The following is a 15,065-nucleotide window of genomic DNA, read 5'->3' as shown; positions in this document are numbered from 1 at the left end:
GCCGTTTTAGATTCAGCCATTTTCCAGTGTGTTTAGTGCAGGGAGAGACGCCAGCTGGTACTAAGGACAGTGCTAGGGAAGACTTCATTGTGCTGAAAAAACGATCTACAAGTTCAGGGAAAGATTAGTCAAGGTGTAGGGAAAGGATAGGGAGGCATTATCTGTGCTATAAAAGGAGAACAGGTGCAATAGGAGAGTGTACAGCCTGAGTAATAGGAATGATTCTATTATACCTTGCTGCACTAATTGGGGATCCAAGTTGCAATTATACTGCTGCTTTTAGGTTGTTTGCACCTAATACATCACTAATTCCAGCAAACCTTGTTTGTGATTGGGGTGCAAGTTCTGTGTAATTTTACATTGATAAACTTTTTTTTGGGGGGTGTATTAATAGGAAAGAAAGGGAAAAATATATGTCATAATTGCTGTTCAGTGGTGAAGTTACATTGTACTACAGCCATTTATGGGCTGTATTAATATGATAGATACGTACGTCCTATTAGCCATCCTGCGTCAATTTTACATTGTTTTACTTTTTTTGGGGGGGTGTATTAATAGAAAAAAAAAAAAGATTAAAAATGTCATAAGTGCCGTTCGGCGGTGAAGTTTCATTGTACTACAGCCATTTACATGGTGTATTAAAAGGAAATATACGTTCGTCCCATTAGCCGTTCTGCGGTGAATTGTGATTGTTATATTTCTTTTTTTGGGGTGTAGAAATAGGAGAAAATATGTGTGACCGAGTGAAGGCGGATGCTCAACAGACAGGATCCGTTTTTTGGGGGCTATTGTTCTGACGGATCAGAGGAAGGGCAAAATAATCAGTGACATGAACACAAACTTACTGTTGACACCCTCTCCACTCTGTCGGGGGTCTCTACATGTATAAGCGTTTAATAGAACAGGTTCTGTAGACATCTATGTGGAATCAGCTGACGAGGGTGTAAAAGGAGTGCGCTTCTTCTTGACGCTAACATCGACCTGTAAGGCTGAGTTCATACTTGAGTTATTTGGTCAGTTTTGGCCCCGTGACCGGTCAAATAAGTGAAGTATGCTGTGATTCTAAGAGAGACGCCTGTCATTTGCGTGTCATACTGACTCAGTATTCTTTCACTACCAAAGCAGACTCCCTATGCGTGTTACTGCAAGGCACAGTGTTCAACACCACTATATAGTCTCTCTACAGCCATGAAATAGCTGTTTTTTAACGCAATTCGCCACAAATAAATTTGGATCAAATCAAATATTTTTGGAGAATTCAGAGAACTGACTGAATCGAATTTTTGAGAAATTCGCTCATCTCTAGATGGAAACATGAAAGAATAGCACAGCTATAGTAAAATATCAAATATCAAAGATTCATTTATCATAGTTTAATTGGAACCTATTGCCCCGATTTTGGACCAGTACCAACAGTAATACATGCTTAGTACTGTAGATAAGGAGTCCAGATTTCTTATTTTATTAGTGTCCCTCATTCTCTCAATGTCAGCGTTCAAAGCTGCACTCAAATACACAGTCGGCAGTCCTGACAATGTATTTCAACTGCAGCTCTGAGCACTGACTACAGGGGAACATAAGGCAGTTAAAAGATAAAAAAGTTGTAATCTCCATATCTGCAGTACTGCTCATGTATTACTGTAGGTAATAGTCCAAAATCGAGGTGACAGATTCCCGTTAAAACAAATGTCATTGAAAGAAAAATTCAACAAAATGTATGGTCACTTAAATGGCTGAAAAAAATACAATATGTCCCTGGGGATAACTAAACAAAAAAATCACAGAAATGTAATTATTTCCCCTTAAAACATTACTTTTTATTTGATCTATTAAAAATCCCACATATAAATAAATGTCAAATTACAAAAAGATAATTCCACCTTGGGACTTGTTAAACATAGAAATACAAGTATTGATGTATTGCCACCATGTGGCTACTCACGATATAGTTGACGACGGAATAGTTGATAGTTGATCATGAGAAGTGGGAGCAGAACAATATCAGTATCTTTCCTTGGTGGTGAGCCAATTAAGAACTCTATTGCCTTATGTCCTGGAGAAAGATCCAATAATTCCGCTTTTAGGCATTTGGGGAGCTGTCCCTTTCCATCTACGCTCATCCTGCCTAAAAGCGGAGTAATCGCCCCAAAAGGGGCGACCCCACTTATCGGTGGCTGTACCCTAATCTGTAATTCCCTTCCTAATCGATTCCCAAACAAAAAGCAACTTCCTAAATGTCCTAGATGTATAATTGGACAGTTCAAGCAGGAAAGCAAAAAAAATCAGATCATATGGAAAATAAATACTTCTCCAAAAATGTGAGTAATAAAAGAAAAAAGTCTCAGGTAATACGAGATAACAAACACTTCGTCCCGATGCATTTCCCCAGTGGTATAAAATAGGTTGATCAGGGGACCAGTTCATGTATGCACGATGGCGTTCAGATAATATAGTGCCAGGAGATGAATGGCTTACAGCAATTTTATATCTGTCAAGACTGGGTTTAAATATCCCTGCTTACCTCCAAAATGCCAGAGTCGGCATCTACCAAACACCAGTACGCCTGCGCCCGTGTAATCTGGCAGGTGTCACAATGTGAGATGTCACCGTGCCTCACATGTGACTTGGAGGCGCCGGTCGCATCATTCTTCCTGTGCGCACACCCACCCAATATGGGTGGTCCAGGTTGCAATTCACAGGGTTTGACGTCATTGCGCCTTGCATATATTGCGCAGGCGCTGGTGATGTCAACACTTCCATGAGCACATGCGCCCAGGGAGTATGGGCATTCTGAAAAGGATTCATATACACCAGTGCGCTTGCGCCATTACAGCACTTAGATAAATGACAAGAGTGGCGCTATTTTAAATTAGAACCAGATTCCCACAGGTGAAAAGGATTAGGTTCTGTATATAACATGAAGGAGTAATAAATATCTCCACTTACTATAATTATGCACTAATTGTCTTTAACTACAAGACTGGTGTTAAAGAACTTTGGTAAGCTAGTGTATATTATGTTTGCCCAACAAAAACTAAGCTTGTGTAGTCCAATAGTAGGTGGAGTTAAAAAGGATATCTCTCACCCACCATCCCCCAAACTGGCACTGTGGGTTTAATTTATTGGGGGAACAAAAGGGGGGAGCAATGTCAACTGACTAATGACTCGACTCCAGATATGCCCCACCTAGATAATATCCTTTTAGTGTTAGACCAATTATGGTCAAATACACAGCTCTCAGAAAAGACTGACCAAATTATAATGTAAACCAATGTTGGAAGCGTCCCTAGTAATTATTTATAAAAAACTGACAAAAGATAAGGTGTCATTTAGATCTAATGGATTCACAGATTTTAGTCTGTACATCCATTTGTTTTCTTTTTGAAGTTCCGTTGTTTCTACAGTATATCACCACCTCTATAAGAAGGATGTATCACTTCAATCACACAGAACTTTAAGGCACTAGAGTTGCCTGAATGTTTTTCTTGAATATGTCATGCAATGGGGGTGTCCCTCTTATGTCTTATGTCACCTAAGTAATCCCCTATGCGTCTCCATATTTCCCTTATAGTTTTTCCCACATATTGTAGTGGGCAGGTGCAAGTGCACAGGTAGACTACCCCCATGCTTTTACAATTAGCATATTCCCGGATATCATATTTTTTTGTGTGACTGTACTAATAAAGCTCTAGGTAGGCTAAATATATGGGCAAACAATACAGTCTCCACTCCTATACATACCACAGGGTTTACTCAATAACCAAATACCCTGTTTGCTGACAGGTTCATAATGACCGCGTACAAAACTATCTTTAAGGGATATTCCTCTTCTAAAGGTAATTGCCGGATGATCTGATATAACGTCTCTTATATCTGGGTCCATTTTTAGGAGATCCCAATATCTAGATAAGATCCCTCATATTTTTTTGTGTTAATCATCAAAAGTACCTACGATCTGAGTGAGTTGATTTGACTCCTCTTTTTATGGGCATATATACTATCCCTCTGCATGTCAGATTGAGGGTCCATTATATCTGACCTATTCCTGGTAAGGGCATTTTTAAAGGCATCCTGAAGTACTGTACTCTTGGTGGATATCCCCTTCTTAAAAATCTGCCCTGTAAATCCTTGGCCTGACGGTGGTATTCACATTAGAGCAATTCCTGCGTATGCGCAAATATTGTCCTTTGGGTATACCACATACATGGGTATACCACAGACTTGGTGGGTGATGACTGTCCCACCTAAGAAGACTATTGGTTGCAGTGGGTTTTATAAATGTTTGTGTGTATCTGGCCATATTCAAGATAAATATTAAGGTCAAGAAATGTCATGTGTTGTCCATTAATTTCAAAAGTAAAATGCATCCCAATGTTGTTAGTGTTGATTTCTTCAATAAATTCCAAAAAGGCCTCCCTGGTGCCACTCCATAAGATGAAAACATCATCAATGAGGCGACCCCAAAAGCTGATAGATGAAGCCCATTTGCTATCCTCAATAAAAACCAGGGTATCCTCCCACCAGCCCAGGAACAGATTTGAATAAGTTGGCACACAGGCACTGCCCATAGCAGTGCCCCTGAGCTGGTGGAAGTACCTGGAGTTAAAGAGAAAGTAATTGTGTTTTAAAACAAACTCAAGACGTCTCAGTATGAAATCATTATGATGAATACAGTGGGTACCCCTAGTTTTCAGAAAATATTGTACCATTGTCACTTAAATGGGACTAAACATAAATAAAAGACTGGAGTAACATCCTGTATTTCATGGACTGCAAAGACAAGATACATTGAATATACTGTGCCATAGCTGGGGCCAATGAGAGGGACATTTCCTTTAATGTTCTGTGTAATAAAGTCTTACTTGTAATGTAGTGGGTTAAAGATAGTTAGTACCCATTGTGCTGATAAGACCACATTCCTGAGTGATCTCAGAGACATGCGTGCTGCACACTGAAGGAGTGGCTGAAAGGTATAACTCTGGTTTGCACCAGCAATTAGGTGGCACTCCATTGAAGACTTCAATTTATGTAGAATGTAAGTATTGATTTACCCTATCCCTTATACACCCTCGGGTGTTGTCCATGTGCTACAACATGGTGACCGGAGTACTACCGCATATTGCATATTTAGGCCAGTGAGGATTATTTACTTTTTACTATTCTGTATGTGACTTGTCTGTTTTATCTTATATTTAATCAAACTTAGTAATTATATTCACTTAGCCTGCATAAGCTTATTCATTCTCAAATCTTTAGAATTCATGTTTTGAAACACTTGGGTGGGTCATTTATTAAATAGAAATACACCTAAATTAGGCATAATCCTGACGCAGATTGCGGCGCAAAGGACAGTTTCCCTGCTCACGCCAGGTCAAAAAAAGTGGGTGTGGCATGGGCGGGGAAACAGAATGGCCTGCAGGATCATCTCATCTACCATTATCTATGCCTGTTTTAGGTGTATAAAATGGTCTAAATCTAATACAGTTAGGAATCTATCTTACATTTAAAAGTGGCGGTGGATCTGCCAAAGATATGAAGAGGCCTGCAGATCCACCTCCAGGTATAGGGCTTATTATGACCGACGTCTAAAACGCTGGTCTTAATAAATGTGTCCCTTGGTGTCAGAAGTGGGATTTGAGCAAAAAAAATATGCTGATTTTTTTTATAGGATGAATTAATCTATCCCTATCTCTTGAACACCTTGGGGTGTTGTCTATGTGCTACAACATGGTGACCGGAGTCACACCCCATACTGCATGTGTAGGCCAGTGATTGTTATTTACTTTTACTATTCTGTATGTGATTTGTCTGTTTTACCTTATATTTTACCTTATATTTAATCACACTTAATAAATATATTTATTCACTTAGTAAGCATATTCATTCTCAAATCTTTTGAATTTATAAAACAATCTGTCATGGAGACATTGTGTTAGTCAGATCAGTAGAAGAACTGACATTATATATAAAAAATAAAATAAAAACTTTATTCCTCACATCTATGTACCTGTTGCACATCCATGTTTAATTTGGAATGATTTTGCTTTTGATAACTTATTCAGAGAGTCTGCTCCACTGGGAATACACAGGATGTATTTTGGCAGTGCAGATGCTCATGTAAAAAAAAGTCTTTATTGGTAAGTTTTGCCCTACAATGCCAAGGGCTTGGACATTGAATTAGAAAACAGCGATATATAGCATACCATAACCTTGCCTGTCCAACCTACATAAAGTTTGACCATTAAATCCAATAACTATTTATTGAAGCAGTGTCCATTTAGGGTATACAGTGGAGAAGTAAAGGTGGTAAAGATAGAAACTTAAATTTGTTTAAAGAAAATTACTCTTCAATTTGACTTTACAATCATCATACTTAACAGATCAGATCGGTATAAGCTACTATGCAAAAAGTACAGTATCAATTAAGAAGCCTAGTCAAACTCCTCATTACAGCATGTATACTTTTATGTAGGTTTTTCTAGTTCCTTTGAAGCCTTAAATGCACACATAAGTATACTTTAAGGTAGCAAGTAAATTCCCAGTAATAGTTGGTATAGGGTCCATCAAGCAAAGGGCTACCTACAGGTGGCCATGAGAAACTGAATACAGATCACTAAGAGACCAAAGAAGGGAGGATAGATTAAGGGAACAAAATTAACACATGATTATTGTGGTCTTCATTTTGTTCCATGTGTCTTCTCACCTGTACTGAACTAAAGGTGCTAGTGGTTGTATGGGGCCCAGTTCAAGTTCAAGGTTGGCAATACAGCAACTTTGGCATTGAGCGGCCAAAGATAGCTGTGTAGCAGTCCAGTCACACAACATAAAGGAAATAAATAGGGTCACATCGCAACTTGGACACTGAATTCAAATAATCCAGCAATCACTGTGTAGCTCTAGCCTTACCATGAAGTGCCATGGTTATGTGTAATGCATCCTCATAGATAGATAGATAGATATACAGCAAGATTATAAAAAAATAAATACCCTGAACTGCTTGGTAATATCTTTATTAGGTGCTTTAACTCATTTATTTGAAACTTCTATTAGAACAGAATCTTTATCCCAGGTAAAAGACAGACTTGCTACAACTCTGTTTAACCCCTTAAGGACCTCCGCCGTACATGTATGGCGGAGGTCTGGTCCCCAAACATGGCGCCTGTTACCACGTGCAGCGGGCGCCTTAGCCGCGGGGTTTCTGCTATTTTAAATAGCAGAGACCCGTGGCACATGTATGTGATCAGCCATAAGGCTGATCGCATAAATCTTACCCTTCAGATGCATTGTGCTAATTGACTAAAGCCTCAAGCAGGCTTCAGAGTCAATTAGATGAATATACCAATACAGGACACTAGGTGGCAGCCTTGTATTGGTATAATGCAAATTAAGTGTTCAATGATGGCTGTTTAGCCATCAATAAACACTATCGCCAGATTGCCAGTTATTGTCACCCAAGATTAATTAAAAAAAAGTAAAAAAATTAATAAAAATAAAGTTTTTACCAATATATAAAAAATAAAACTAAAAGTTTAAATCACCCCCCTTTCCTTAAAATCAAAACACTTAACCAATAAAAAAATAAACATCATGGGCATCGCCGCATGCAAAAACACAATTAAAATATAACAATAGTAATGGCATACGGCAAATGGCGTAACGGTAAAAAAAATAAAAACAGCCAATTTGCCATTTTTTGTCACTTCAACTACCCAATAATTTTTTTATAAAAATTAATCAAAAAGTGCCACACACTTCAAATTGGTATCACTGAAAAGAACAGATCGTCCCGCAAAAAATTAGCCCTCACACAGCCTCATACACATAACTACAAAAAAGTTATAGGGGTCAGAATATGGTTATCATTTATTTATTTTTTTCTCAAAGGATTTAATTTTGTTTTCAGTATTAAAGTGTTGTATCGTTGAAACCATACTGACCTGGAGAATGAAGATAACAGGTCAATTTTACCGCATAATGTACAGTGTAAAAAAAAAAAAAAAAAGCTTTTTCAGAATTGCGTTTTTTCTCAATTCAACACCATTTGGAATTTGTTTTCTGCTTCCTACTACATGGTATTACAAATGCATTGAAATTCCGGATCCGTCTTTCCGGTGTCATCCGGAAAAACGGATCCGGCATTAATTTTTTTGACATTTTTTTTCGGTCTGCGGATGCGCAGACCGGAAGGACGGATCCAGCATTGCGGCAAGTTTTCCTATGCAAAAAAATGCCGGATCCGGCATTCCGGCAACTGTTCCGGATTCTTAGCTGGAGATAAAACCGTAGCATGGTGCAGTATTTTCTCTGTCCTGATCAGTCAAATAGACTGAACTGAAGACATCCCGATGCATCCTGAACGGATTGCTCTCCATTCAGAATGCATTAGGATAAAACTGATCAGTTATTTTCCGGTATAGAGCCCCTAGGACGGAACTCTATGCAGGAAAATAAAAACGCTAGTGTGAAAGTACCCTTAACAATTTATATAAACTCAAGACGTTGTTACATTTCCAATAAAAGTGCACTAGCCATTGCCACTAACAAGATTATAGAAGAGATTTTTATTTTCTATGGGTTTACACTTGTTTCCTTGATAAGTGAATTTCATTACACTTCTTTGCTTGTTGCTTATAAACTCCTGATTGATTTATCAACCTGCATGAGGTTACATGGTTAAACAATTTTTAATTTTGGAGTTGAAATAAGGTGGATTTAATCTTTTTTCCTTTTGCCTGTTTACATTAATTTTAACTTTTAATCCTAAAACAGAAACTATTTTCTTTAGGTATTATTGGAAAATAATTAATGGGAGTTATTTTAGCTCAGAGCTGTGACTTCTTTTTAGTTCTCCAAATAATTCCAGGACTCTTTTGTAGTTTTTAGGCAATTAAGAAATTTTGTAGACGGAAATGGGGAAAAGTAAATGACATTGTTGTGTTATTATTCACTTATGTTGGAAGGCCTGATAGTATATATTTGTCTCTTAGGCATCGCAGTGCACTGCAGTGTACGATTGCCATATGTGCCATGAAAGCTCCCAATGCATAAGTTAAATGAACCCACAGACCCCCATTATACCTACAAACGCTAAAAGAGTGTTCTTTTAGACTTAAAGTTTTTTGCGGTTGTTTCCAATTTTATTAAGCATGGAGTGGTGCAGCAAACTGTGCTATTCTATACAGAGGCATCTAGTACAAAAAAGTATAATCACAGTGTATGTTTTTTTTAAACATGGGTTCCTATGGGTGGTTGATTTCACACATTGTTATTCATTAAACACATGAAATTGTGGTTTCCTTTCAGAGGACACTGAAGATGCAGCGTGAAAAGAGCTTTAATAAAAAAGGATATCTTTACCTCTCTTACAAATATTAACTCAGTTTTGCTTTTGCTTACTACATTTATATGATCAATCCGTCCATTGTAAACTTACACTCGCCTACATTTGTCAGTATTGTTATGAATACCCAATGCCACTTTATAGAGGTAGTCCGGTGTTAACTATTAAATTTGTTTGTTTAGAGATTAGGCAGTTATACAATTTTCTAATACACATGTATTTAAAATTTTGCTCGAGGACCTGTATTATGTTTGTACAATAGCCTCTCTGTAAAGAAAAAATTGTATGCCCACTTTAGTCCTGTAAAATGCAGCTGTTGGAGATAGGACTAAACATGGCTTCAGTCATGTGACCCTCGATCCTTTAATGTGATCTCTGGCATTAATTTTAACTGTCCAGATATCTAACAAGTGAATAGAAGTTTATTGAAATGCACAACATATGAATACAGTATATACAGCAATACTGCCTGCAGCAGCATTTCATGTCTTTTAGCATCTTCCTGTCTCCCCTGTATGTGTTGCGTTTGTAATTTATTTTTACAGTTAACTTTATTAACAACATGACAACATCACCTAGAGATAGGCAGCCATATTACAAATCACCTGGAGACAAGCAGACATGTAAACACACATACAGTAAAGTAGTTATTGCAATAGCCACAATGGTTTTCACCATTATTTCAATGTAGTTATCTCATGGAAGTGTCCTGTGTGCTGACCCACCACATATATGTTGTGTAATACTGTTGCTTACTGTATGCCAATAGGGTGTCACATGACAAATGCTACGGTATTAGGTTAGGTTAGGATTGGACCTAGGACTCCACCGCTGCAAGGCACCAGTTCTAACCACTGAGCTAACCCTGTCTTTTTCACAGGGTTTTAAAAGTGACCGAACACCCATTATACATTTGGCACTTGTCATATAGGCCAATTGTTGTTGTTGTATTTTGCCTCATCTATCAAAATTGCTTACATGGAAGCCCTAACAGCCAATTATGGTGCAGCTGTGCAGTTTTTCTGTTAGGCAACTGTAATAAATGAGGCTCAATAGTGTAAATTACCTCCTCTTTAAGAGTCATTGTTACAGACCTAGTGGTAATTAGGTAGTAAATCTGGCATTAGTACTTAACACCCTGTGTCAAAGAAATGCATGTAATTCTAATCCTTCTCCCTGTTAAGGACATATTATTTTTAATGAGGATGCAGGGCCATTACGTTGTGTGCCTGGATACTACATAGAAAGGCATGTGCACAATAGTAGTTACCTCTGTATTTGTCTTTTCTGTTGAGCAATTTTTAGCTGTTGTATAGCAGTTTTTTCATATATATATATATCAGGATGCAGAGTATGAAGTATGATTGTAATCCTCTCAGCAGTGCTGATGGGAATAGTGTGAACAGAGGCAGAAAATAATATTAAAGTATGTATATAAAAGTGTAACATTTGAATAACAAAACACTGCATATAAAATAAATTATTATGAAGACAAAATACTTTAGACCATTCAACATAAGCCTTATTCAATGTTTCATCTGGTAAGATATCTGTGAAGGGTCTGTTGATGGCCTGTGTGACCTCTTTTGTTCTCCGTGTCATCCATATTCCACATGCATTGCTGATCTTAAAAGAATTCCAGAACATCTCCTACCAGTCGCCAGTGAAAACCAATGACAGAATTTGGATGCCATTCATATTCTCTCAATGGTTTTCATGGAGCCATAGACTTCAATGGGCGCGTGTAGTCCATACCACATACCAAAGTAGTGCATGCTTCCGTTGTTTCTCCACTGACAAAGATCTGTGACTAAACACATTCAAATCAATGGATATGTGTGCTGTCCATGGAGAACATGGACAGCACATGTCTGTGGTTCATGAATGTGTGAATAAGCCCCTAGTATGGAATATGGGGTGATTCATGTCAGAGGCCTGGATATATGTGAAGGGGGTCTTATTTGTGTGAGTGTATAAGTGAATTAAGTATTTTAGTATAGAATTGTATTCTACCATATATCTAAGTAGACATATGCCTTTATGTTCAATGAAAGATGTTAAAAGTTAGAATTAATAAAACTTTCTTCTAAAGAGCTGTTCTCTAAGCTTTACTGCCTAATGAGAAAACTTGCAGTTGCTTTGTACATATCTATGTATGAATCCAGTTCAAGTGAGCTACGCTGTGTTATAGCCATGCTGTTAATAGATGGTCCTATGTGTGTCAATAATATCCTGTGGAGCACCTGCCTCCAGTTTAATATGCACAGTCATTAGATTTCATGATTCTAGATCCATGTTTGTCAGCAGAATACAGGAAAAATCAACATATTTTAGGCAAAAATGAGAACAAACACCACAAATTTAGAAAACCAAAAACATCATTACCATCTTAAAAGTATAGCTTTAATTAGCTTTCCATATAAATTGTATAAGTACTGCTCTTTACACTATTGCATAGAATGAGAGAAGTGCTATGTAGTAAATAGTATTTTTTCAAAGTGTCAAGACTAAATTTAAACATTGTAAATTGCAAAAAAACTGCATTAAGATACTAGATCATGTACAGATACGTAGTAAAATATATTGGGATTTGCATTAGGAATTGTGTGAACGCATATTAAGCACTAAATGTTATGGCTTTTCTCTTTACAGGATTATACTTTAACAATGTATTTTCAGCAGTACTGGAGGGACAAGAGATTAGCTTATACAGGAATCCCCCTCAACCTCACGCTCGACAACCGAGTGGCAGATCAACTGTGGGTTCCTGACACCTATTTTCTAAATGATAAAAAGTCTTTTGTACATGGTGTTACAGTAAAAAATCGAATGATCCGCCTTCATCCCGATGGGACTGTTTTATATGGTTTAAGGTAAGCAAGCCTTTGATAATGTGGATATATGGTACCATAAGAAAACATTATATATTACAACAATTGGTCGTCTATGAAATGAGCTGTAACGTTTAATTACCCCTAGAATGATTATTGTTTTAGTAACTTTATTTACGACAACTTTTTATGTGGCTTACTTAACAGTGTGGTGCATTCTAGAAACAATCTCTATAATTTTCTGAATTTTGTTGTTACCTTTTTATTATTATTCTTGTGGACACTTTCTGGTTAACCTGTTTATTTACTGTTCATGTGCTTGATTCAACACTTTCAAACATAAAACTCAATCGTTTGTTCCTGGATCCTACTAATGTATCACAAGCAATTCATGCAGCATGAAAAAGGATGTGCGTCGTCTTTTGCCAGATGATTGCAGGTCAGCAAAATCAGTAAGGGAGAATACTGTAACCAAAAAAGTATGTTAACTGCTTTTTAACCTGTAAAGGGAACCTGGCACCATGAAAATGCAGTGCAAGCTGCAGGCAGCATGTTATAGAGCAGAAGGAGCTGAGAAGATTGATATATTTACTCTTAAAAATGGCGCCCATTCTGCTCGTTTTAAACAGCAAACACCTGGGACTAATATATGCAATCAATGATAACGTCAATGGCATACATTTAACCCCTCAGATGCCATGGTCAAATGTGACCATGGCATCTGGGACATTTCAGCCACCATTTTAGGAAAAATTGATTTGTTACTATAAAGCGAGAGGAAATTCGGCTTTGTGGCAAATCAATTTTTTCCTGAAATTTAAATTCCACTTCAGATACAGTACGATTCACTCAACATTAATAATGGGCATTGAGGCATGTGAAAACACTGATACTATTAAAATATAAAAATTTGTATCGAATACGGATAAAAATAGTGAATAAAAATTGATCAAAATGTCATACACACCACACACCGCGTCCCACTACATTCTATGCAACCATAAATGGTGCCATTGGAAAGTAAATCTTGTCCCACAAAAAACAAGCCTTCATACGGCTATGTAAATGAAAAAATAAAAAAGTTAAGGCTTTGGGAGGGCTGGGAGTAAAAATGAAAACAAATAAAACAGAAAACCACTCTGTCTTGAAAGGGTTAATAACTGCCTACTGTGTTTTGATGGATAAAGGTGTAGATGTTAAGTTTTCACCAACATCTTTTGGTGTTGGTGCAGTGGAGAGAGATTTGTGGCTCCCAGAGCACTCCTGCTGTAGAAACCTGCCGTTACTAAGCTTGGTTTTTAGAGCAGGCTCCAGTCCTACAGCTGGGTTTAGAGGAAGTGATGATCTTGGTTGTTAATCCTTGCCATGGTCCATGACTGTGGACATGGAATAACTGTGGGCATGATCATTTAAAATCCACTATTCATTGTATAGTATTGTGACATAGCCTCTTTAAGGCTATATTAGGCCTGGTCATTAAGGGGTTAATAGTCCACCAGAGTAGAAGGCATTCTTAAAGGGGATCTGTCACCAGCATGTCACCATGAGCTCCACTCATTTCAGACCAGTGGTGAAGCAGAGAGGCAGGGGCCGGCCCCAGAAAGGATCAGAGTGCAATAGGAGCACTAGTGACACCCTCATTGCACCAAAGGTTTAATTTGCATATTAAGAAAAAGTATCACACACCAAAGTCCCCTCAATGCATTACATGACCTGTTTGTGGACGTACATGGAGGGGATGTATCGTCATGCAAATTCCTCAGTGGCAGGTTGTCTGTGTATGTCTTATCATACTTATTTTGGCTTGCTGGAGGAGACAGATTCCCTTTAGTCATAAAAATGTGTTTTTTTGTTACAAATTTTCACTATGATCCAGTATGCCTGACTTGCCATGACCAATTAGTAAAAGATGGGTTTCTTGATAGGTCATCAATATCAGATTGGTGGGGTCCAACTCTACGTACCTTGCCCATCAGCTGTTTGAAGAGGTAGCGGCACTTGCTCAAGTGTTGCGGTCTCTTCACTGCCGTCTAACTTTTAGCATCAGTGCAGTTGTAATTACACTGTGCCGCCTCTACAAAGAAGTCAATGCTCATGTACTCTTGAAAGTAACCCTCGCGCGAGTGCTGCAGTCTCTTCAAACAGCTGATTGAGGAGGTGCTTGGAGTTGGACCGCCACAGATCTGATATTGATGCATTGCACAACCCCATTAACATCATTGTAGTGTGCAGACCTAAAATATTTATGTGACTGTAAATTGAAGTTTATTATTATGATCTACAATAAAAACAATATTAATGAAAGGTTCTTTTTGCTCTATGTGGCTATTCATGGGTATGGCTGGTCAATGCTCGTCAGCAGTTTTTCAGCATGGTTTTCATGTTTCAGAAAGCAATAACTTACAAATCAATTGGTAGAACATTTATGAGGGCTGATGGGGATTACTTTTATGATTATACCTCCGTTTTTTCTGCAGCAGTGCATGGTGGGATTTGCTTGGTCATGGATTTCTAGAGCTAGGTGCCACCTGAGTTCATTAAATGAAAATCAGCCATAGTGTTAGGGACCAATTACATCTTATGAGCTTAAAAGGAATGTCTCTGCAATAACCTTTTATATGCCTTGTGCATTACCATTAAGCCTAGGAAGCATGGGATTTATCCAGGATTACAAAAAAAGAGTCTGCTTTTCTTTTTCCTTTTTTTCCAGAAACATGCATCCCCTTGGACTGTTTTTGGTGTTGCATTTCAGTCCCATTCACTTGAAGGGGGATTGTCTCCAATAACAGACACAGCCCATGGACAACTATTTCTGGGGAAAAAACACTGTTCTTTTTTACTAATTCCAGCAGAAGCTATATAATTTGTGTGTATAACACATGAATAGCTTGTAT

At 37.8% G+C, this 15,065-nt stretch overlaps 1 protein-coding gene across 2 annotated transcripts in view; it reads left to right on the top strand.

Moving 5' to 3' along the window:
* Window positions 1–15,065, top strand: part of GABRB3 (gamma-aminobutyric acid type A receptor subunit beta3) — a 328,007-nt gene that overhangs the window by 156,634 nt on the left and 156,308 nt on the right. For both annotated transcript variants that reach the window (XM_040421745.1, XM_040421746.1), the window contains exon 4: window positions 11,993–12,213. In XM_040421745.1, coding sequence (XP_040277679.1) covers window positions 11,993–12,213 — 221 coding nt within the window. The remainder of the gene's footprint in view (window positions 1–11,992; window positions 12,214–15,065) is intronic.

Source organism: Bufo bufo, chromosome 3 (assembly GCF_905171765.1).
Source record: "Bufo bufo chromosome 3, aBufBuf1.1, whole genome shotgun sequence".
NCBI classification, from domain to species: Eukaryota; Metazoa; Chordata; class Amphibia; order Anura; family Bufonidae; genus Bufo; species Bufo bufo.
This window is presented reverse-complemented; position numbering and strand designations above follow the sequence as displayed.